This window comes from Rhynchophorus ferrugineus, unplaced genomic scaffold, assembly GCF_030347505.1.
Source record: "Rhynchophorus ferrugineus isolate W39M unplaced genomic scaffold, kcgeb_rfMv2 rfM3, whole genome shotgun sequence".
In the NCBI taxonomy this organism is placed as follows: domain Eukaryota; kingdom Metazoa; phylum Arthropoda; class Insecta; order Coleoptera; family Curculionidae; genus Rhynchophorus; species Rhynchophorus ferrugineus.
In genome coordinates this window covers 24,797,214-24,824,613 of record NW_027472582.1, presented here as the reverse complement: position 1 = coordinate 24,824,613, position 27,400 = coordinate 24,797,214, and the positions used below count along the sequence as shown (strand labels likewise).

The 27,400-nt window shown below is 29.8% G+C and overlaps 1 protein-coding gene across 2 annotated transcripts in view; it reads right to left on the bottom strand.

The window, feature by feature from the left end:
• LOC143192898 (cyclic nucleotide-gated channel alpha-3) overlaps window positions 1–27,400 on the bottom strand; it is a 223,821-nt gene that overhangs the window by 183,229 nt on the left and 13,192 nt on the right. For both annotated transcript variants that reach the window (XM_076398689.1, XM_076398690.1), the window contains exons 2-6: window positions 26,028–26,209; window positions 18,512–18,753; window positions 10,146–10,344; window positions 8,609–8,727; window positions 943–1,033 (exon numbers count right to left, since the gene is read on the bottom strand). In XM_076398689.1, the coding sequence (XP_076254804.1) occupies window positions 943–1,033; window positions 8,609–8,727; window positions 10,146–10,344; window positions 18,512–18,753; window positions 26,028–26,209 (833 nt within the window). The remainder of the gene's footprint in view (window positions 1–942; window positions 1,034–8,608; window positions 8,728–10,145; window positions 10,345–18,511; window positions 18,754–26,027; window positions 26,210–27,400) is intronic.

Below are 27,400 nucleotides of genomic sequence, written 5' to 3'. Positions count from 1 at the left end.
CATCAAAATCAGTTAAATATCGAAAAATTCAAGATATTTATTTATGTTTGGTGGGGTATAACTGAGGATTGACAAACAATAATTAATTGATACACCTGAACGGTATGTTAAAGGAACAACAAAGCATATTTCTGACGTAGAATTTAAATTCCGTTAGAATTGCGATTAATCATAGTAGGTAGCGATGGACAATAATAACGAAAACTTTATCGTTAATCAGAGAGAGTTCTTCAAAATTAATTCAAAGCTCTTCAGGAGTACATATCTTTAGTCTTTCTATATTTGATATGGAATTTTTTGAATTATTGGGAGCAAATTTAGGTTTTCTTGCCATTGAATTGCACTCTCGAACAACATTTTAAAATTTTAGTAATCCATGGGTTTGTAATATGCTTAAGGCTTCCATGCTACCAATTTTAATATTTTTATATAGTTAAAACTGCGATGTCATTACCTAAATTCCATTAAATTTGGTTAAGATATGCTTTGAGAGACTTCAGAGTAAGGCGATACTTTAAGTGGTTAAGCTGTTTCCTTTTCCTGTTAAGTTCTTTGATTTTGATTGTTTAAACAAATCCAAAAGACTACGGCTAATAGACAATAGTATCACTAGAATCAATCACAAGAAATCTCAATTAAATATTAAAATAAAAACAGTTTTATGTATATATTACACCTATTTCTTTGCATTTTGAAACAAAATTATAAAACAAGATTTCATTTATATTGATTAAGAAAATATGAACTTGAATTAATAATATTGTAAACCCTCAAAAAAATGACGGCAATTTTAGAATTTATTCCCGACAATAAACTGCGCTATCTTGCATAGGTTGTTAAGTTTTATTGTCTAACTATAACTTCGTATTTATATCACGATAAACGATGTTAAGGATTTTAAATTTTCGATTATGAAAATATATTAGTCGATTTCGGACTTACCCTGGAACTCCTTTCGCGCTGCTGATACTGACGTGACGATGTTTGCAACGTGACCCATGACACTGGCAAAGAGAAGAAGGCCAAACAGAAGCTGAAATTAAAATAAATTAATATCAAAATAACTATAGAATAAAATTACTCTAAGTATACCAAATGTAAGTGTTCTAATTTGGCCTATAAATGTGATACAGAATAATTTGTTATAATGAATAACTCATAAGAGAATGAAATATGGTCATATTTGATACGTTTTCTATCTATTTGTTATTATACTTATATCTTTCTGATTTTACCGATATTTTAAAACATATTTCGAATCAAAACAAATACAGCAACTTAATCTTTGAGCAATATATTAAAAACAAGTACACTAAGAAGGAATGCTAGGGTGTCAGTTGAAAAACTATTAGATTCGTTGGATAATCTGGTAGATTTGAGAATTTGGAAAAGGAATTTTGAACATTGAAAGATGAAACTCTAGTATCTATTAGGATCGTATAATTATTAGAGCCCTTATATATAATATATATATATATATATATATATATATATATATATATATATATATATATATATATATATATATATATATATATTATATATATATATATATTATATTATTATATATATATATAATATATATATATATATATATATATATATATATATATTATATTATTATATATATATATATAATATATATATATATATATATATATATATATATATATATATATATATATATATATATATATATAATTATAAGAGAGTAGAACATACAATAAATAGGTATAAAATACAGAGAGTTCAACAAAAATCAGGCAAATTTGTCAAAAAAAGTCAAATATTACAACAAAATATACAATGTAAATATCAATCAAATCTGTGTGAATAATTGTAAAACTTTGTATTGTAGAGTGTGTAAGATTTGTGTGTATAGGTATGTTTGTGCTGTCCAGGGTATATGATACGAACTCTGTGCAAGCATGTACATTTGGCATATATGTATGAGAAGATAATTGACACTAATTCTTTTGCAGATAATGAAGCTAGTGCTCGGGGAGAGAAGATACTGATTGAATTGCAGGACAAGAAATTAGAAAAATCATACCAAAAAAAAGACACAGTGAGAAGCAGAAGGAACAAATAAGAAAAATGCCATCGATAACAGAATAGATAATGCATCTACAGTTTCAAAATCAGTCAATCAAGAAAATCAAATCGAAATTGTTAATAACATAGAGGTAGTGCTTATAAATTATACCAGTATAATAATATAGTGCTTATTATTTATATGGTTTGTGCCTATATCTCTAAATGTGTATTACTTAGATTACATTTTCTTTATTTATTTTATTCCGTTTATTGCAATAAAATTTGTTAAATTATGTAATGTATTGACATTATTTACCTGCCCCGAGGAGTTATATAAACCGAAAGAAATAATAGAACACAAAGCTTCAGATCCTATGTTATTAATTTATTTCAACCACTATCTATTAAGTACATCTTATATTTACACTATGCTGAAAATTCACACTTTGTTTAAACATTTAGCTTTTTTCTTCTTTTGAAATATCTGTAAAATCAGAAAGATATAATTATAATAACAAATAGACAGAAAAGGTATACAAACATATCCATACTTCATTCATACCTCTACTATAATATTTAAATAAGTTCTGTTATTCCATATTTTTTAACACAAAAATATATCCTTTGTTCCATTACAATCTACAAAAATAGTGTTATAGAATGATAATATTTTACTAATAATTCATATCTTATACACTTATTTTCGTATTATCTACCACTAATATTGCCTATGAAATAATAATATTACCTCTACAAAATCAACCTAAAAATGGTGCCAAACTATAACTGTGGTAAGCAACAAGGCATATATAGAAAAGGACGCGTAGTTTTTAAAACTCTAAGGCTAGATTTGAACGAGTGCGCATGTGCAGTTCCAATCAATCGAAACTTGTATAGGCATGGTTGTGTTTTACTGTCGTCTCATAATATCTATAATAGATTTAGTGTAAAACATTTTTTTCATGGTTTCATACTATCATAAGAAATAGAGAGGACACATTTTTGTTAAATGCCCAATACAGAAAATTTATTAGTGAAATTAAAACAAATTGTTATAGGCCAATTAATTCAGTAGGGAAGCAAATCAAATTTAAATAAAAGTGTTGTTAAAAAGCAACTTTAATTATTTCGCCATAAAGTATTTGGTTTTAGTTGCAAAACCTGTATTAGTTAAGAAACTCTAACGAAGAAAATATGCGAAAAGTGATAAAGCAGAAAATCTGTTCTGGTCTTGATGCTTGCTGCTTGATCTATTATCAGCTGTTTCTTCTGAGCGAAATTTGAGCTATGCGACAAATCTATTGAAATCGTATGACTTCATTAACTATTTTAGCAAGGAAGATTGGTACAGTAATGATGGATAGAATTCGCTTTGAGTTTGATTTGAAGATGTCTTGGTCATAATTGTATATCAATTATTTTTTCCCAAAGTTGCGTATACCATATGCGTATTTATGTAAACCTAATTCAAAATTTTTAATCTATTGCAAGGCTTAGTTAGAAAACATGGAGCTATCGACGTACATGGAGTAAACGTATGTAAAGTAGGAAAACATACAAGTTTGTTCAATAAGTTGCTCTCCTGAGGAAACAACCAAAAGGATGTACGTTACGTCATGGTTATTATACCCGCTAAAACAACTCTCAGTTGTAGTAAAATTATTTATGACTATCGACTATAATTTTGTTCGCAATTTTTTCTCAATTTCTTTATTGATTAGCATAAAGTAGTAAATTTCTTTTAGTAAAATAAATTGGCCAAATTAATGACTAATTTTATTAATATTAACCTTCAATGATAATAGAGATTGAACGACAAAATTTAATGAATATCTTGTTCTAGTAATCATAGAGTATTCTCTTGACTGATTACAGAAGCTAATAATGACATGAGTTGTGGATGAAAAGACCAATGAATACTCTGTTTCGTCTTTAGAGATAAATATTGCTGTAATTTGTCTCATGGTTAAGACGAAGTACCGTATTCAACGAAAAATGAAATAGTCATCTAGTATGTATAATAATTAAAATTGGTGCGTAAAGCTCATAAATATTAGGTTTGTTTAAAGGTCCCAACATACTCGTTATTAATACACCTCAATACAATGTAGAATAGAATTCAGGTTAAGGCTATTAATTAGTCAGGACAAAGTAATTTTATGTTCGCTTTAAACAATAATGAAATTTTAAGGAAATAGTAATTTTTAAAATATTAACAAGTGTTACAAAACAGCCATTTGCCGGCCTGGTTGGTGCAGCGGTAAAGGCGAGAGGGCGGTCCACCTACAGTTGCTATAGTCGCGGGTTTGAATCCTGATGGGGCATGGTCGTAAATTTATGTTTGTGAGTGTCCTAGGCAAGAGTGCAAAATCCAACAAGAAAAATGATTCCAATCTTTTTCAGATTTCAGATTCTAAGTTGGTCACTCGCCAGTCGGTAGGCTTAATACTGACAACCATGGTTCGGAGCCCAAGTTAAAGAAGACTTTAAAATATATTTAGAAAGCACTCATTTAAAGATATTTTAAAATGTTATTATGACGTGTCTACAGGTCGTTGTTGTAAATATGGTCCAAATACCCATGCACACCTAAGAAGCCAAATAAACCAATTAAGAGGCAATCGGAGTTATCATAACAACAAACTTTTTATTTTATATATTCATTAACCATAAACATCCGAAATTGAAAAGGGAAATGAGAATATTAAACAACAAAATATCCGAAACCGAAAAATAAAACCCATAAAATAAAAATTAATTTCTTGAATGTGCTTTTCCCCAGACAAAGAATACTGAAAAGTAATAGCGACGAGGCCATTTTAAATTAGCATATTTGCTTTAGCCACACCTGATTCCCGCTTGATTTAAGTAAATAAACATGGTTACCCTTAAAGCATTTAGAGAGCCTATTTAAAAGGAAGTGGCAAATATTTTACCTCCACCGTATATTTACATAACCATCGGTGGGTGAATATGGCATTTTTTCGAAAGAACCTTTTACAGGTTTAATATTCCTAATTAAATACAGTCACATATCTATATAGAGAGAAATAAAATGAACAATCAATGTAACAAGTATTTGGGTGCATTTAACTAATATATTGTTTGTTCTCTAACTTTTATTTTTGCTAATAATTTGTTAATAATATATAACTTTCAATAATGGGCTCCTCCATGTTTAAGCTTGGGGATAAGGTTGTGACAGGATGCAGGTCTGGTTGTGTCGACGTCGATTTGAAACATTGAGACATCAGTACTGCCCTTAGAATTCTTATATTTAAATATATTTGAACATAAACCAAACCAGTCGTCACTCATTCACACTTTAATACAAGCTCCATGCCTTATCTTCCAATATACATCGCGTGATATAACACCTTCCTTCCAAAGAGACGACCACAAGGATTGTGATGGTCATTGTCCCATCTGCAGAGTTGGTAGTGTCAATAAAATTATTTTTTAGTATCGCCTCTACATTTGTGCGTCAGTTTGCCTTTGTTGATCTTCTAAATAACACTAGTTCTACTCGAATTTCCATCCCTATGAACCTCAATGCCTCAGCAAATTAACTGTTGCAATCAGTTTTTGGTGGCCGTACATCCTGAACAGCAGGCTTCATCTCAAATTTGAGCAGACTCTATTAGTTTACAGTAACTTCAGTGTCTTCTTGGTGAACTTACACCAGTGAGCGTGATTTGACGCTATTTAAGCGCATTACAAAAAGCGTCTGCGTCGTTTTGTGCCCGTCGACCAAAAATGGATCCGCTGGTACATACCAGAGACCAAGAACAGTCGGAACAGTGGAGTTCACCCGGCGACCGTGCGCCTAAGAAGGTGAAGACTGTCCTATCGACTGGAATGTACATGCCAAATTGTTGGGCCGATTCGATGCCAATTTGCAGAAAAAAAACGGTCTTGACGGAATAGGGTGAATTGGGCCTCATGCAAATTCTTCTTGTTTCCTCGCTGGAAAAAGTTACTTATCGCGCAGAAATTTGAATTGGATGAGGAGATCAATGAATTCAATGTTAGTCGCGAGTAACGAGTTATAAAAATTAGGGAACATTCGGCTTAACCCAAATCACCAAAGATATAAGTTGTAACTCCACCAAAGGTGGAATAGAGTTGCTGTAAATTTACCTAGTCTAATGTTATTTAGGGCTATCAAAGCTGTAGCTCAGCATGTAGGGCTATCAAAGCTGGATTAAACAAAGAAAAAAAAAAGATACTAAGATACAGTCGATGCTCACAAATGATTTTGCTGTCCATACGGGACAATATCTACGAACATTTCTTTGGTCTTTCCAAAATCAATCCCGTCACAATATCAATTTGTCATTGGTAGTTTTACATCTAGAAGTGTTGTTGATTTGCCCAAAATACACCAGCAAAGGCTAAGAGGTAGGCAAAGGGAGGGAGTGAATAAGACAGAAATATTAATATAATTACAGCTGTAGGTTGTTTATCTCTATTGTCGTTTCTTTAGTACTACCTATTTAACGATATTACTCATTATATGAGAATAAAAGTTTATAGTTTTCTAAATTATGTTGGGCAACTAGACGTTTTGCCATATAGACAAGTTTTAACAAACAAACTGTTACAAAACGAATTTTTTAATTTAAATATAATAATTATTTGGAAGCTACTTGAATTTTCTTGTTTTGTTTATATAATTTTGCCGGTATTATTTGCCTCTAATTAATCACGAGTAAACTATAAAAGATATTGTAAAAGGTAGCGAAAGAGAAGTATCAGTGATAACCATTTTTAATTAGCTCTAATGGCGAAATGATATCTGATTTCAACCTGCTTTAGGTAAATAATAATCCGTCGTTCTCGCTTAAAGCGATTAGAGGGCCAATTTAAAAGCAAAACCGACAACAGCGCCACTACATTGCAGAGTCGAGAGTCCGCATTGGGCAGGACAAATTGTGGGCCGCTCGGCCAGGGTAAGATTTATTTACCCCCAGTTTTGGATCTTTATTTGCCCGCCAGGCGTCAAGTTGTTTGAAGCGGACCAATGTTGCGGCAAATCGGCCAAATTTAATTTTTACGTTTTAGATTCGCGTTACGTGATACAACTTTGTAAAACGCTTCATTGAATTATTTATTTTAACTAGTGTTAAACGACAGCAACGTTTTGTGTTCAGAATGTTTACGAGCAAACAATAATGCAATTTACGGTACAGAACTGTTTAATTGTATAGGGTTAATTAACGTGGTGTTTTTCGGTTAAATTGTTTAATTAGCTATGTACCGGTAAAACAATATGATGTTGAACTGTTTTACAAATTTGTAAAATTAAGAATATACCACTTTTGTTGCATGTCATTTTATTAATTTGTTTACTATTTATTAGTTTTAAACTGGACGTTGTTGCACATTAATACTATTATGTATTAACTTGAACTAAGATCATTATAATCGATCGAGGCTATATTATAATCGCTTTTGGCATTTTGGACTGGAAAGTCTTGTTTTCAGAATGTTAAAGTACTGTTTTAATAATTGTTGCTACATTTACTATCAATGAAACAAAATTAGAATGGAAATTGGACTACCAATTCATTCTAGAATTACGACATAATGTTAAGAAGTAGCATGAATCTGCTAGATTGGCTATGAAGTTGTTTTATAAAACATTTTTTCGTATAAAACGATGCATGTTCATTAAAAAACTGGGGCTTCATATTATTTTAATCCTACATTTGTAATAATAAATTCTAATAATTAATTATATTACCAATTTCTAAAATTGTTAATACTAAAGAAAGGTTTTAAAATATTTGTGAAGTTTGGCCACTCAAGCATCAAGGTATGTGTCGATGTAGTAGTGTATGTGTAAACAAATTGTAATATATCCACGTTGACAGTCCTCAATCCGATTTAAAATAAGATTTCGAAATTCATTTAAAAATAATTAAAACAATAAAATTAAAAATAAAATTAAAACGAAAAATAAATCTAACAAGACTAACCATGGATAAACACTTAATAACCACAACAAAAATTGAAGTATGTCTAGCTCAGAGGAATAACAAGAATCTTACGATGACAATTGTGATGAAAATCTAGATTGAAATAATAATTCTAATGTAACATTTTCGTTAACTATGTTGAATACTTTGGGCCAATGAGGAATATTCAGATATGGAAACTGCCAATGTTTGAGAATGTTCTGTAAATTAGCACGGAATGTTTTCATTTGTTGTGGTTTCATTATTTATAGTGGTTTACTTTGAGAATGTTCTGTAAATTAACACGGAGTGTTTTCATTTGTGGTGGTGACATTATTTATAGTGGTTCACTTTGTTAGTGCCCAATATGACCTCAGACCATAATATTCAGCATTTTTTTTACTTTAAACCATCATTTAACTTACCAAATAATTAATAAAGTCTTTTAAATTTATAATTATTGTCTAATAATAAAGTTCTAGGTCTGATTTAACTTAAAAAGTTGATTTGGTTCTATAGATTTTGATTTGTATTTCCAAAAAAAAAAACTTATGTTGTATTACATATTATTACCAAATTTTGCATTTTAACTTAGGAATAGTAACACTTACTTGAAATATCACAAATAAGTATTCAGGTTTACTTCTCGGCCTAGGAAGATCTCCAATTGTTGTCAGTGCCAAAGTACACCAATAATAACTTTGCAGGTAGGCTTTGACATGATCTGTATCTGAAAATAAGTTATTTTTATTATTTACTATTTTTATATCATTCGTTTTCGTTATTTTGTTTCACTTTTTTAGTTTTGTGCTTTATTTTAAAGGTCTATTTCTTGCTCATAGTAAATGTTTGATGTTTGTAATGAAAATAGGCGTAGATGTAGTTTTGATACGGTTCAAGTTTATATAATCTGACATAGGTCTTATGTAAAGTAACAATTCTAATAACAGTTATAATTAGTAATGTACACCGATATCGAGAGCAAAGTTAATCAATAGAAAATATATTTCTTTCTTCGTTGTATATTTTATATGGCCTATAAAGTAATTTTATCAACACATAGCGTTACTGAACATTAAATCGCATCGGGTAGATTTGTAACCAACTTCATGTTGAAGCCTTATACAGGCTTCACTTATCAGTATGTACCATTTCGTCGAAGTGTGAATAAGTGAAACCCATGAAATTTTTTCAGTGCACAGAAAATGACTCAATTTGTACCGAGAAAATTGAATTTACGGGAAGTTTTATTTTTGAAGTTCAATTTGAAAAAGGTGGATGAAGGTCATCGAATGCTGTTTGAAGTTTATGCCAACCTTGCTCCATCGATAAATGGTTGAATAATGATTTTAACGTTTTAAAGGAACTGATTTTGACACCAAGGACAAAGAGTATTCTGGACGGATGATTTTGAAGACGATGATTTAAAGGCATTATTCTAAGGAACTATTAATAGAGATCGCTACCCACTACAATTTTGTGTAAACATACTTGGCAACATTAAAATGAACAGAACTTACTCTTTTTCATTACTACTTGTTTCAACATAAAATATTCCTTATTCCATAGCCTCGAAAGATACATCATTCTTTCGAGTTCGAATTCGTAAATTGCCTAAAAGATGGGAGAAAGTAGAGGTTAACGATAGACGATATTTTGAATAGAATGTATCAGTATGAGAGATTATTATGAGATTATATGATGTATTAGTAACGTGAAGAAAACTAGAATTTCAGGTAAGCTAAACTTTTGACATTTCATCTCTTTTACATTTACTTAAAAATTGAGTATTTTTATCTGTAGAAGTACGATGTGCAATGGTAAACGCAACCCCTGCCGCCAGCCAGATGGAACGGTTTTTGACCAAGAGAGTGATAGAGATGATGTGTTAAATGATCAGCTTAACTGAAATTCTCTCTCAAAAACATCGCTAGCTCTAAGACATATCGTAGGGATTTTGTACAATAAAGTTTTAAAATAAAAAAATCCTTTAAAGTAACATATAGGCCTAATAAATTATCGTAAAAAATCGTATAATATAACAAGTATATAATAATCACCGTCATCAATAATAAAAAGTACGCTTTAAAAATAAATTACATGTTCATTGAGTAATCTCTAAGAACTTTAATGATGTCGCTAACTTACCGTCGTTTGCAGCTGAATCGCTATATACCCAGTTTTTGCTCCCGAATCCGTCGTGTTTTAAGACTAAATGGAAAACACACCCGTTCCAGTGGAAAACGACTAGAAGGGTGTGAATTAGGTAGGACGATCTAACAAAGTTAGGGTAGTTCGTGTGCCTTTCCGTTCGATCCATAAACGCCCAGAATCTATACAATTTTATCTGGAACAGAAGAACTAAATCACCCACTTCGTTTTACATCTCGACAGATTATTTGATTTTATCAAAAAATTAATAAAACAGTGACAAGTAAATTGGTTGTAATTCGTTATAACAACATTGTGTGACACAATTTTTCTAACATAAATAAGATAATGGGTTTTGAGTTCCTTATTCCATTGTTAAAAACATTGTCTATTGATGTGATTGTCTAACACGTCACGTTTCTTAGCAACAGTGTGAATACTATTTACGCTTAGAGCTGCATTACTCCAAAATGGCAGCCGATATCCTTCCATACATATTGAATATTCTCTGATTTTATTCTGACACGTTATAGCTTTATAAACAGATATTTTCTATTGACGCAATTGATTGAGCCTACCTACTTTGGGAGATATCGGACTTTCAATGAATTAACTGTCAACGTCGACCTACAGATTACGCATAATATTTATTGTATCAGACGTCAACATACGCAAAGGCTTGACAACGTTGTCAGACTTATTGCAAACGAGAAACAGCTAGTAGCACCGAAGAATAACAGTGCGTCTTAAGAAACTTTGCCATAATATGTTTATATTTATTCGTAAACCTGGTATTTTCATAATATATAAAGTAGGAGACAATATATCATTATATCTCTATTCATCGAGTCTTAACTTCAAGCATCTATAACAAATTCTACCAACAGCTCCAAAAAAATTGCAACTACTTACAATAAAATTCAGAGACTGTTGATAAGATGACTTAACACAACATTCAGGTCATGTAGAATATCATACAGGCTAACATCAACTTTCGTACAAGAACATATAATATATTCAATAAAATGAGACACTTGTATTAAAACCAAATAAAAGGTTCATTGCTCGCATGTTGAAGTTACCAATAAGTAACAAAGTCTTTAGTTTAGCATTGGGAACTATCGACTGAAAATGATTATTAAGTACCTTTTACTATAGACTGTTTTAGTCCCTATTTTCAATCCCACTGATTTGACTACTTCTTACTATTGACTATTTCACTATTATTTCAGTTCAGTATTTTCGGTCGCTATTTTCGGCCCGACTAGTTACATTCGATTGGTATTTAAAGTTCTAGTTTTGCGGTCCTAGCCTGGCGACGTCGAAAATAATGTGCTGAATGTATGCTTACGTAGATTTATATGTTATATATTTGGCTTTATGTTTTGTTTGTAATATGATTGTTTACAAGAATTTATTGTACATTAATATAGCAACATTGTAGAACTCTATTTTTCAAGATTATTTATTAATATAATAAACTAAATGAGCAACAATTTGATTGATAAATAGTAAAATAATTTGGACCCCGTTTATGTTAACTTGTTAACTATTATATTTTTTTTGTATTTTTTGATTTTCTAAGTCTCTATTTTTTCAGACCTTTTGAATGTTGTGATGTTTCAATCAATAATAATATTAAAATGTTTCTGACTACAACGATAAATAAAGTTATTGTATTGTATTTAACATTTAAAAAGGGTGCGATAGAAATTGATAGAGAAACTACGATACCAATATTTAGTGGCCATTACAACAATTCTTTTTACAATCAAGTCAAATATATACACAGAATAAGTAGTATATATTAAAATCCGTAATCTATCGATGTGTCTCAAAAAAAAAAAAATAGAACTAAAATCTTATCATATCAGTTCTGCTCTAGCTAGTTAAATTAATCGAATACCAACAAAATTTCAGTATAAAATCTGTTATATTACGTAGTTTGAAATAAAAATTACCACAAAGAAAATGAGAAGATCACCAAAACTGGAAATGTGATTCTACCAAGAGATTATAATTTAAGATACTTATAGCATGTGGAAATGTATAATAACCTTTAGAAAGTATTTAATATATTTTCGCTAAAACGTTGAGCTACCGCTAGATGGATGAAGTCAAACATCAAGCGCAATATAAGTAAATACCAAGTTTATCCAAGCTTCTTATATTCTTAACAGCATTGCCTTGTATTATGGCGGTATCGATATTACCAAGATGCTGGCACATAATACAGAGCTTATCCTTGTTGATAGATACAAAATAGAATAGGTCCAATAATTTTGTGTCGAATAATTAATCAAGCGACTCTTGCTGCTTCAATGAAGAGGATACTGAATAGGTAACCATCAAAATCAAACTTTGCTTGCTCCAAATTTTTATCGTCTGGATAAAATCTCCCCATGTTAGAAATAATTCAACTGAATTTAATTCAAAAAGCTTCGTTATTTAACATTCTATGAATGCAAGGAATCAAGTACCGAAATAAGGACTAGCCGATACTTAACTATAAAAAACAAATGTAGAAACAGTGCTGGTTTAAAAATATCTAAATTAACTAAAATATCAATAAAACAAATGGCAAATAATAAACATTCGATAAGAATCTGTCAAAAAAAAATGATTACAAACATTATTTCTATATATAATATCGCAAACCTACAGTTAAAATGTTAAGACGTATTTCAGATGTAATACATGAAAGAGAACAATAATTTATGTTGAGGCTAATATTTAAGTAGACGAATTTTATTACATTTTACTTTTCGAATTATATTCTTAATAGGGTAACTTTATGTCGGAAAAGTTTTGGATAGCAAATCGAGTTGATATCAGCTTGGCTGTCTGTCACAGACGGCACCCACGCTCATTTCCGTGAATGTGCAAGTCAGCCAATCTTATCACGTAAGTTAACATTAGTAAGTTTAGCAAGTGTACATATTCCTAATAACATAATCTGGGCTTTCGTAATGTATATGAATGTGTTCTAAACCACATTCTAATTAACAATTCGTTCGTTAAAGTATTAACACATGTTATCTAATACATTTATTATATATTTTTGCCTCAGATATTTACATTTTCTTTGAATAATATCTTTCAATATGAAATATCTAAAAGTACAACGGGTAGCCTCTGGATTTTATATTTATGTTATTAAATTTCTAAAAATAATTTTTTTTTACATTAAATAGGGAATATCATGTTTCAATGGTTGAAATTTTAAGCCAGTAAATCCAGAAAACTACTAAAAGACCAGACCAGGGGAGTAAGAGACCCAAAATTATATTTTGTTGCAAAAGTTATGAAGGAAACAATATTGCAGCTTGAATAGCACATTCTCACTCGACATAGTGTCTCGATGTCACGATTTCGAAATGGTGACAAAGTTTGAGAATGAAACAATGATTGGATAGCAGTCACGGTATAGCTATATTGTTAAAAATTTGGGAAATTGTTTACATTGATACTTATTATTACAATGATAATAATATTCACCAATTCAAGATATTGCTGATCAAAATATATACAAACAACTAATATTTAACAACTAAAAAGAAATACAGATATGTACTATATAACATTTTACTATAATTTAATATATGTTTAATATATGTAATACTTTAGTTACTAATTCCGGTCAGATACTTAAAAATGCGTATATAAACTAATATATCTGAACAACCTAAACTCTGCATTGCAGCGTTAATTATAATAGTTTAAGGTCATATGGAATGGAATATAAATGGGACCAAGCTAGTTCTATGTATAATACCATTAGTATTTCGGATTGAAATATATTTAAATAAAAAATAATCACAACAACAAGCTTTTAGAATAAATTATTTCAATTATTTTGTATTTACATAAAACTAATTAATTCCTACTCTGCATAAAACAACAAAGAATGGAATTGGAACTAATTACAATTGCATTAACGGTATACTGTCCGACTTTATTGGTCATCAACGAAATGAAAATTGCTGGTGATAATCTGTTGAATTGTAATTATATCCCTTTAATTCTAATGAACAATGGATCGGTTCGATTACGAATTTAGTCGTTTCTGAAATAATATTTGTTTGCGATTACGGTATGTAGTACCTGCATCTGAAAATCGATCTCTAAATATTTGAATCAGGGTTTTGTCACTAATTAGCTTGTTGTATAAACTGCATTAACTCAATGTAAAATAGATTAAGCAAGGGTTTATTTGACATTTTAAAGTTGATTAAGTGGTGTTGTTTATTTTACTTGCACATAGCAGGTCAATTGAAAAGTCCCTGGCCTACCATAGTAAAACACATTTTTATAGCAAAATTATCTTTTTGTATTCAACATAATTCCCTTGAAAGGTGATGTACTGATTATAGCGACCCTCCAACTTAATAGGCCTCAGTTTTGGCGATCACCTCTTTATTCGACGAAAATTTCTTCCCATCGAGCGTTCTTTTGCGATCTAAGAACAGGAAATAGTCGCGAAAATATCTTATTGAAAGCTAATGCGACATTTATGGTATTCCTTTTTCATCAAATCCTTGTATTCTTATCAGGTATTGCAAATAGTTTAAATGTTTTAATCAAAGTGCAAGGGGAAATTCTTCTTTCAAAGATTTTTAATTTGTATTTTGTGTTAAATAAATATAGATAAAACAGCGTATTAAGTATTTTATATTTTAAATAACGACACAAAAATATTATTTTGTAATTTGTATTTTAATTAAATCAAAGAATGTATTTTGTCTACCACTGAAGATCACTAAATATGAGTTGAATTTACTCAAGGTACCTCTATCTATCGAGTATATGAATTTCGATATATACAAACAAACAATGGGCAATATAATAGCAATAATGCACTTCATATGGTTACCAGTGGTAAGCTGACAGATAAAGGTTTAATCGATATTCCCTAAGAATTTAGTTCCAAGTTAAATATGTCCAGATGGAACTACGATTATGTATGAACTTTTAGTCGACATTCTCAGGATGGGATTGCTGCGCTAATACACTGCTATGCTACTGGTTATTTTAAGAAATACTTATATGAGTGCAAGGTTTGAAGTGTTATGAGTGAAATTTTTAAGATAAATTTTCCCAACTAGTTAAACTAAATATATAAAAAAAGAACATATGTAAATTCTGTAAACCAGTGAAAAACCTATGAAATATTAACTTGTTCTTAGGTGGTGTACTATTAGTTTGAAATATCTGGTGTGCTACCATTTTGATTTTGAAAGTATGAAATCTGCTTGATCAAATATTCTATTTTAAATATGTCGAAATATGTTTCAGTGTGCAATTGTCTAAAAGTACATTACAACAAAATACATTACTTGATGAAAAATGATCTTCGTCTATATAAGTGAAAATATGAAGAATTCTGAATAAATATAAAAAAATATTCCTGTTCACATAGTAAAAGTGAAATCTATGGATGTCCTTAAAATTAAAAAAAAAAAATATAAATTAAATTATAAATTAAGAATATTGTACAAGCTTATATTATAAAAAAATAGGTTATATCTTGATATCTCTAACAGAAATATAGTCTGATATATAGTTACTTATTGCAAACTAAGTTTCACAATTGAGCAGTACAACCAAATGATAATTTAATGACAATATATTATTATCAGAATGAGTGTTTATTAGGGCCTTAAATTTTAGACGAATAGCTATGTTAACAATTATAATTACTGTATTTCATTTTCACTGACTTTCATAATGTGGCAGTGAACTTTGACGTCTACCGAAATATGATTTAAATTTACATCATTAACTCTTAAACGTATTTGATAGTCCATTCTTTATTTCCATTTTATTTCTTCTTTTTAAGAAATCTTTATTTTTGACGTTAGAATAATTAGTTTAAACGATCTAAACCAGCGCATATGGTTTCTGAACGGGCATAGTGAATTAGCTTTATATTTCATTCGATTAAAGTTGCGTAGTAAAAGTGATTAATAGTTTTTGGCACGGAACTAGATATATAAATCTTTCAGGAAAATCATTTCATTTCCAGGCTACCTATTTGTAAATTGATACATTAATATCGTAAACTGCACACAAGTGTAGGTAATTCTAGCAATGTTAAGCATTAGAAAATTTAGAGATTTAATCTAGGTTTTAATGCAAAGCCATATATTTATTGTTACAGAAAGATCACCACTTATTTGTTCGACAGAAGATATTGAAGGCAGACCAGGTTTTTGAAATTAATATAATTAAAAGTATTGATGAAAAGCAACTAATTAAAAATTGGAATCATTTTGAAAATCAAAATAATTAGACGAAGAAAATAATATAGTAACAATGTTGTTAATAACTACATTCGATTGAATAGTTTAGATAGTGAAAATACATATTTAGAATAGCAGAATTATATGCATTATTATAATTTAAAGAAGAACTCTTTTATTTGCCTTATCAGGTCAATTGAAAAATCCCCAGCCTGACACATAGATGGCACTACTGGAATTAAATCCATGTTTTTTGGTTAGCTCTGACCCTCAAAAGATGCGTGTATAGATTTGACAGCTCTCGGTTCATTAGTTTGTGAATTATAGCATTTTAAGTGAAGCAACTTTTGTTACTGTGAAAAAAATGGATAAAAAGGAATTTCGCGTGTTGATAAAATTTTACTTTTTGAAGGGAAAAAATACAGTTGAAGCAAAAATTTGGCTTGATGCCGAGTTTCCGGACACTGCCACAGAAAAATCTACCATCAAGGATTGGTATGCTAAGTTTAGACGTGGTGAATTGAGCACCGGAGAAGGTGAACGCAGTGGAAGAGGTTGTTACCAACGAAAACATTTAAAAAATCGACAAAATGATTATGAATAACCGTAAATTGAAACTGAACGAAATAGCAAACACACCAAAGATATTATATGAACTTGTATATCAATCATATCATTCACGAATATTTGGGTATTAGAAAGCTCTGTGTAAAGTGGTTGCCGCGCGAGCTCACTTTTGACCAAAAACAACGATGAGTTGATGATTCGGAGCAGTGTTTGAAGATGATCAAGCGTAATAAACCCGAGTTTTTGCAACGAAATGTGACAATGGATGAAACATGCCTCCATCATTTCATTCCGAAACCCAATCGACAGTCATTCAAGTGGACGATGAACCCGCTCCAAAGCTTGGGAAAACGCAACAGTTGACTGGCAACGTTAAGGCGTCTATATTTTGGGATGCGCATGGAATAGTTTTCATTGACAACCTTGAAAAAGGAAGGACTATCAACAGCGACTATTACATATCGTTTTTGGACTCTTTGAAAGGCTGCTTGACTAAGACAATGCACCGTGTCACAAGTCAGTGAAAACAATGGCAAAAGTCCATGAATTGGGCTTCGAATTGATTCCTCATCCACCTTATTCTCCAGATCTGGCCCCCAGCGAATATTTCATGTCCTTAGATCTCAAAAGAATGCTCGCTCGGAAGAAATTTTCGTCGAATGAAGAGGTGATCGCCGAAACTGATGCCTATTTTGAAGCAAAGGACAAATCGTACTACAAAAATGGTATCGAAAAGTTGGAGGGTCGCTATAATCAGTGTAACATCCTTGAAGGGAATTATGTTGAATTAAAAAAAAAACTAGTTTTACCAAAAAATGTATTTTACTATGGTAGGCCGGGGACATTTCAGTTGACCTGTTATTTATCAAATATGTACAGTTAGATAATTAAAGGAAAAAAAAATGATGAATTAGTTCCTGTAGTAGCAACATTAGATTGATAAGCTTTTCAATAGTATTAAGACGATATATGATGATGCATTGTTCCTACATTGACGTGAAACAAAAATAGTTATAGTGTCAACATTAATAATGTACCCTTTGGTGCGTTGTTATGGATGCGTTCGAAATTATGTATATATCTGGAACTACCATTAAATATTTTTAAGTTTATGTACTTTTATTGTGTACATTATGTACTTGTGTTACGCCTTTTATATGATTTTTTCCAATAAGATACTTGATTAATCAATTAAGAACAATAAACATCTATATCTATAATTTCGAGACTTAAGAGGTTGTTATTAATGTAAGTATCATTCCAGCAACATTCCACGTATAAATTATTCTGATTCTACTGATTTTACTGTCACAAAATTCAAGTAATCTCTATATAACTCTTACTGTATTTTTTATTCACATTTAGTTGTAATCGAAACATATCTACTTTAATACTTCTAAGGATTTACGTAGGTTTCTCAAAATATTTGCAAGTCAATGGTGCACCCATATAAGGTTTGACTTAAATATACTATAATATATTATGTGTATCTATATTAAAGCCATTTTTATTATACGCGCTCATGTGTTACTCGGTTAATATAAGTCTACTTACCAATCTAAATAACCTTAATATTGAGTTGAACCCAATGGACAAGTACAAAAAATCCAATGGTAGCAGGCACAGTAAATCGATGTAGAACGTCGTGGAGTTCATGTAGTGCTGCCTCAGTTTGGCCGTGTCAGTCTGCAGCACGCCATCCTCCAAGTATCCGGTTCGAAAATGCACCAGAATGTCCATTAGGTATAAAAAGTCGGCAAAATAATCCAGGCAAAACCACATAATTATTGTACTTGCTAGAAAAAAAAATTTAAAAAAAATATCAATACTATAATAACATATAACATTAAAATTAAGTATTGTTATATTATTTGTTAGGTAATAGAAACACTAACGTTCGACAAAAAAAATCTTCAAATCTATATGCCATCTCTTATCACTTAATATTTGATACAACATAACTTTGAGATATATTTGCAACTTTGTGTATCTACATTTATTTTACATTTTAGCCCGACTAAGCGTTATTTTAAGGAGCTTTTGAATTGGAGCTAAGCTGGCTTTTTGGCGCAGTGCTAAAGACGAAACGACGGTTCTCCTGCTGTTGCGATACGCGGGTTCGAATCCTGCAGGGGTATGGTCTTTATGTTTGTGATTGTTTAGCAAATATGAGTCCAAATCCGACAAGAAAAATGATCTTAGTGATGCCAGTAACCAGGCTGAGTAAGACCGGTTGTCTTTTGGGATGATCTTTAAAGTTGGTTATTCGCTAGTTGATAAGCTAAACGTAAAACAGTAGGTCTAGGATAAGGTATAAAGGAAACTCTAAAATAAATGTAAAACACAAAACTGAAAGTGTATGCTTTATAAACCAACCGAAGTAAGAAAGATCTATTGTAGAGCACAGAGCTTATTATAATAAATCATATATTTTTGGTATATTATTATTATTATTATTGAGAGGTAATTTTTACTTCAGAAAAGAGTTGAATCGTAATTGTTTCTGATTCTATCATCGCCATACCCATATATTTTGCAGGCAAAGATATTGATTGGTGTCCTATTTTAGTTTGATTAAATAATTTTAGTGGTTAAAATTTGACCCTAATCCAGTAAGTTAATAATATTTATTTTATAAAAGCGTAATAATTAGTATATCTATTTTTTAATTTTATTTCTTTTCTTAACTGTAAACATCGATATCTTATATATAATATCGACATATACCGTATATACTGACATATTTGATTTCTAGATTGTATCAATTTGACGTTAGCTTGTATTGTTCGTCTTAATTCAAATAAAAAAGAAAAATCAAATTTAGCAACTCTCAGTTATATGTCTTTGCATAATTATTAATCTGCATCACTTCTTAACATTACTATTGGATCAATATGTATAGGATAATTACTCGTTTAACATTTCTGTTGTGACTATGAAATGTACGTTTGCGGTCTTTGTGAAAAAAGAATGAGAAAAATGAGAAAAAAGAGAAAAAGAAGAGAGAAAAAGAGAAATGACTGTGACTATTCCTCTGTAAAGATCACACAGATGGTTCTTCCTTTATTCGAATTATATTAACATATTTCAATAAAGTGGGCATATCCTCATTAAAAATTCTCACTAAAATTGTAGAATGTTTTAACTTCGGATGGTTTCATACTAATAAAATATTTAATATAATTTTTTATCTGAACTTGCCTTCATTTCTTCATGGTTCCAGCGATACTGGAGTAGAAAATAGCAATCAAAAATAAAAATAATTTTAAACAGTATATTGTATATTATATTGTAATAACACTTTTATTGTTTAGTTTCCATATAAAATTGCATATTTTGGATCTTTATATAAGAATACAATTGGTTTCCAAAATTAGATCGGTATTCGGTCGGGTATATCGGGTATTCAGTATAAGTTCTATAGAAATAATGAATTTACCAAAAAAAAATACAAAAATAAAAATATAGTTTTGCGACATACATAAAAAATTTTAAATACCAACAAAACAAAGTTAATTTAATATAACCTTTTGGGTTTGGTACCGACTTCAAGGTGATTAGTTGGTAGTAGTTAAAATAATATTGCAAATAGATAAATAGGTTTAGGTGGGTATTAAGCTAAATTGTACGTATATAGTAGAATATAAAATACGTGTAGTAGATAGGTTAAATAAGGATTTTTGGATTGTTCATTTTTATTTAGTTATTGTAACGTTTATATGCCATTTTAAAATATCTGTTTTTGTATTAATAATCTAAGTGTGGTTATTTTTAAATTTTTGGCGAGTTCCTTATTTCTTTTTTGAAGTGGGTTTAATATTTTTGTTAAAAACTATTTATTGATAGAACAGAGTTCCTATGCTTATAGTTTCTCGAATTGGAGGGCTATAGATATTATACTGACTCTGAATTAATACGCACACACCTTTAACGTTAAAAATTTATTAAACTGTACATACTAACTACACTTTACTAACAGGATGTACTAGAAATCTTTTATGATGACGTACCAAACTTAATATAGTTATTATATAAATTATAAGTTTAATTTAGTATTAGGGTTTATGGCTCCGATGACATCTATGGATGACATACAAATTTTACGAGTCTTACAGTGTTATAGCGAAACAGTTATTCAAAATACTGCTTTATAAAATGTAATCATAAACGTCCTGACTATAGTGAGTTATTTAAGAGTGGTATCATCTTTTATGATTATATATCCGACAATATGTACATAAACCTTCCGCATTCTACTTGTAATAAAAGCGTTCGCAGATCAAATGCTATTCACAGCTGCTTTAACAAGGAAGTTTGCAAAACTAGATGGCGTTAATGTGTCGAGAGAAACTATATAACGTTTATTGAAGGTAGGCAATTTCCGTGGCCGATGGCTCTTACCCGTTCCAAAATTGACAATTAGTTAGCTAACAAAGTACACTGTTGCATTTTCACGCGGGAAATGATAGCCGATGGTTAAAGTTTGGCTTTCCTCTTTCAAGTATGCTTTAAATTTTAAAACTTACACATTTTGAGATAACTCCATAATTCATTAATTTGTATTTTGGTATATTACTATGGTAAGACATTTGGAAAGCCGTTATTATTTTTTTAAATATTCGGGATAGTTGTTGCATTGAATTTCCGAAATAGTTTTTAGTGTGTTCTTCAGTCTGGTGTTAATCTTCTTAATTGATTAACAAATAGCACAGTTGCCGAATGGTAAGGACATTATATAATAAATAATAACGTAATTTCTGTACCTTACTATATTTTATTCACAGAAGTAATACAGATATTGTTCTATTTTCTTATAAAAAATGGATCGTTACTCAGTAGTGATAGTAGCTTTTTATCTATGTAGATAGTAAATTTATTTTATTTAGTTTTGTTTCAGTTAAAAGCATCAGTAATTGACCTAATTAACTATTATATATAATTACATATATAGTATTATACAGATCAGTAGTGATTAGAGCTAAAATTTATATATATATATATATATATATATATATATATATATATATATATATATATATATATATATATATATATATATATATATATATATATATATATATATATATGTATATATTAAATAAAATAAAAAGCTTCCTCTTTCAAGTAGGTTTTAAATTTTAAAACTTACACATTTTTGGATAGTAATTTCTGTATCTTAATATATTTTATTCACAGAAGCAATATAGTCATTGTAACTATTTTTTTTATAAACAAAATGGATTGTTACTTGGTAGTGATTGTAAAAGTTCAGTTAAAAGCATCAGTAATTGAGCTAATTAACTATTATATATAATTACATATATTATAGTATTGTACAGATCAGATGATTTAAGATTTATATATTTTAAATAAAATAAAAAGCACATAAAGCTGCCAACCACCTATAAATGCCAATTCGGTTCCCGATACACTGTTTTATATAATTTTAAACAATAATGTTTAACTTTCGGTACTCTTTAAGCTTTTTATTAGTTTTGATAATTTTAGTCTTGTAACATATTATGATTATTTTGATTCTATAGAAGATTAAAATATTTTAAAATTTTGGCAATGAAGAAATTTGATAAATCTTATATCTGAAGAAATCATTCTATTTGCACTGCTAAATGATTTTAAACTTGGCTGTATATCAACAAAAGAAAAACAGTTGTGGATTACCATTGACAATTAACTGTTACCGAAATTATTAATTCACGATGTTTTGAGTGATTGACAGATAATTCAATAGTTAATGCATACCATACATATAAATTTAGGTGGAAAAACTTGATGGTTGAATCTGATCGGTGCCTTTTCCTAGAGTTTCTATGTCAATTCAAAACTGTGGATCAAATACTTAGATACACAAATACAATCTCTTGCAGATTTGTTTTTGCAATTCAACTAGATTTAACAGCGAATACTATGACTATATTGACAATATATCGACTACTGAAATTTTGCTGATGCTCGTTTATTACTAAAATCTTATTTTTGCAGATATAATGTACAATGTAAAAAAAATCAGTATTTTAAAATATTAATATAGTATTAGTAGTTATTCTCGACTAATCTACAATTTGCCTTTGTAATAGCTTTTACAAATAACCATGTATTTATCCAGAATAACCGATCCTTACTTAATCTGTAAATGAGTTAGTGTTCATTTATTAACTATGCTTTTTTTCTATTAGACACGGTTTATTGCACTAGATAAGATCTGTTTTGATGTTTTTGGGTCTGTGTCATATTTCAGCCTTATTTAGCGACTGCAATTTAGCAATATGAACGTATGAGTTGAGTATCTCCTAAGGTTTTTGATTAATTTTAAGATTCTGACTAACAATCGGTACCTGAAAGTCTCGATGTGAGTTATTATAGTTATTATTCTAATTACTCCGACATCATATATGTAATATATCTTAGGACCCAGTTCTGAAAAACCATAAATATATTTACATATTTTTTCATTCGACTGATATCACTGTTACCAACGATATCTAAATAATTGAAGATTAAAACCCCTCAAATTAATTATCAAAAAACAACAATTTATTCTGGCTCACCAGTTTGGATTTAGAAATAAATATTCCAGAATTGATCAGGTACGTATTACGGATGTAATTGAGGAGGCTTTTGAATAGAAGGAAATTTGTTCAAACGTATTTCGGGACGTGACCCAAATTTTTGATAAAATATAGCCTCAATGGCATAAGGGCCTCCAATATAAGTTGCCAAATCAATTATCTTAAAAAAAGAACCAGATTCTCAAATCATATTATCGTCATTTCAAAATAAGTTACAGTGACGAGTATTCAGGTTTGAGCCATCTATGATGGTGCTCCACCAAGTAACAATATTGAAATATGAGTATAAACTACCATGATAAAAGAGAACAACTTAGAAAATTTGTTCTTCTAATCTGTATCTAAAAAATATTTCTGTAAATTTTTTACTGGTATTAACTTCTGATTTATTTCAGGTTTCTTCAGAAAAAGCATTGCTTAACAAATAATTAATAAATCACTTGAATATTGTAAATAATAAATATAAGTACTATATGAATTCATATATCGAGTGAAGAAAACATGCAGCACTTGAAATAAAATTAACTATATAATTTACGTAGATGGAACATAGAGGACCAATAGAAGAAATTATGAATTATTAACAGTAAATTTGGAAACATTTTAAAGCATTGATAAATATTAAGCTGTTTAACAATTAATGCTCTAAGATATGTGACTATATAACATTTTATTATTTTAACTTTCTATCAAATATTTTGATTATTTACTTTATAGATCTATGTTTTGAAAAATCAATAGTTATTTTTTGGTGATTGTGGTTCTAAGTTGTAAAAAATAAATTACCCAATTGTGTTCGTTATTGTTTTAATATTAATGCCAATGTCAAATACCAATCAAATAGTTTTATTAATATATTCTTTGGTTTCATAAACAAGCCAGTATGACTTCATTTATTATTCCGTATATATGTTTATAACATAAAAGTAAAGAAAGATCATGTATACTTATGTTTGATACTCTGAAGTTGTTAAAGTTCTGAAAATAATGTTATTACACTTTGTTATAATGTTAAGTGGTGTATTAATTTAATCTTATTAATAATTTGTTAATTATTGATTTTTAATGGAAATTATATTTAATTTAGACATTTATTATTTTATTTAATGTTATATATCAAATACATTTCTGATCTTATATTAAAAATACTGTGAAACATATCATAACATATTTCGTAACAAATCAATTTTAAATTTGACACGTTACTCTTTTATTAGGGAAAAATGATTAATATAATAAACTGTGTTCGAATTTAAATCACAGGATCCCTGAAAAAAAAGTTTAACTGATTGAATTAAATAACTCAGAAAATGAAAAGAAAACATTCTTGTTAAATTTGGAAAGGGACTTTCCTATCATTTATAAAAAGCGTTCGGTGTAGTAAAATAATCTAATCAAACTCACTGAACAAAGACCGACTATTCGACGAGCCTTACTCTACAAACGCATGTTTCAACGAGTACTATAACCCGAGTTGTAAGTATTATTACGTTTTTCTATTATGAGCGTCAAAGTAGGAAAGCGGGATGGTTAAACAGCGAAATAGAAAATAAGTGCCGCCATAGGAAACGGCCATAAAGCCGCAACAGCAGCCTCAAGTGCCTACGACCCCGGCCACCATCCATTAAATATCTAAAAATAACTTTGGGAAAAGCGTCGCAGGAAACTTTAATAAGACGAGCAAGAAAAAAAAACGAAATAACAAAGGACCAAATCGCCCATTCGATGCGGTAATTTATGTGCCGTACATTTTATTCGAGCTAAACGGCAGTTTAAATTGGGCACATCGAACTAGTATGGTAGAAGATACGTATTTGGCACGAACTATTCCCTTGAAAATAGTTTTCTTAAGGGGGTATATTTTCTTTATCATATCCTATTTATTTATTTATTTGAATTAATACTGTGACGCTGAATTAAATTTAAGATCTTTATGCATGACTATTTTGTATTTTTGTATTTTGTGATTTTTTACCAACTAGGACCTATTGTTTAACATAAGCTCCAAATCACGGCCCTAGGTATTAAACCTACCAACCGGCGAGCAACTAACTTATAGATTATTTAAGAAGACATCCTGTCTTACCCAGCTTGGTTATTGTAGTAAATGGGATGATTTTTCGTGAATTTTCGATGATTTTCCATAAATTTACGATCATGTTACACCAGGATTCGGACCCGCGACTATCGCAACAGTAGGAGGACCGTCCTGTCACTTTGATTACAACTTTAACTACTTACTTTAACCAAACCAAACCAAACCAAAATTTAGTTTGGTACAGACAAAAAATGAAGCATGAATGATTGACTGAAAATGAATTTAGAAAAACTGGTACACGGTTACCCGTTATATTTTATATAAAACTATTAAAACTTTATATAAAAATAACTTACAATTTACATATAGTCGTCAAAGTCTACATATAGGCTCCAAAATAAATAAGGTAACACTCCATTTATTAACCAACAATTCTCTAACTTACCATCAATTTCTCTGAAGGCAAACCGGTAGATAATGACCCAAAGATTATATAGACAGGCTAATGATACAATCATAGACCAGTAATAACACAGTCGCCCAGCTGGATCGAATACAAATGACCACCCTGTAGAACCTGGACGTAATCGTCCTGAGTAAGAGTCTACACGACGAACTCCATATCGGCTGAAAAAGAAAAATAACTTTATTTTATGCAGTTCAACTATATCAAATTAAAAGAATATTGCATGGTAACAGATATTTCAAAAAGTTCTTTTCAACTCAATGAGTTAATTAGCTTTATATTCTTCAAACTCTACTTATTTTCTTTAATTAACGGCATTTATATATATTTTCAGTTCTTTTAACTTTACCTTTGATACTGCTGTGTAAATAGGATGAAACTTTGTTGATTTCGTGTGTTTGAAATCAAAATAAATACACAAGTAACTTAATTAAAATTAATAAAACCACAAAAATATTTAAAAAAGTTAAATGTTTTTACTTTTTATTTTTGAAATTACGTTAATATAAGAACCATAAATGAACACTGGCCTTAGAAATATCTTAATTGGTTTTCTTTTCATATTTCTTCTCGCCATTATTTCTGCCAATTAGATTATCACTATGTAGTATTGCGCAAAATGAGGGTGAACAGTACAACTCACGAACATGAGTTGTTTATTATCGGAGTACTACCATACATCATTGGAACATGATAACAATGAAATATGTTCTTGTTTCCCATCAGAACATTGCTGAACAGCACAAACATTTAATGGATTAGAAACTGAGAGAAAATGACTGGAAAGTTTTGATTCATCCACCATCAATCGAACAGCCTTAGCCACAGGATATATACTCACGACTCACTGCTGACTGACCGAACATTGATTGATTGGCATTAATATATTGAATATTACATGGTTCAGTTTCTCGCAAGATTTTAGAACAAATATCAGAAGTTTTAAACTTACATAATTATGATTTTATCAGAAAAGTTACAAAAGGCCACAAAAGGCACATGTGTCATCAATTAGAGTGTAAAATTTATCTAAATAAATTCGTTTAGAAAAACATTATACTTTTTTCAACCCACCATGTTTACAGTACCTAAATTAGATGCTTGGATATATCCTGATTAGCGATATATAATGGTGAAGATGCCGAATATCAATTAAGCAACTGCTAAATAAGCTAACAGCTGTTCAGTTTAATAGTTTTAACATTTCTCTACATAAAATAAGGGTTCTTTAGTTAGCATAATTGAGTTTTTAAAAAATCTGCTGCCGATGTTCTTTTAGACTGTTAGAAATTAATGGTGATACTGCTCCATTATATCTCAATTCTCGTGGTTTTAACGATTTAGATGTGTTA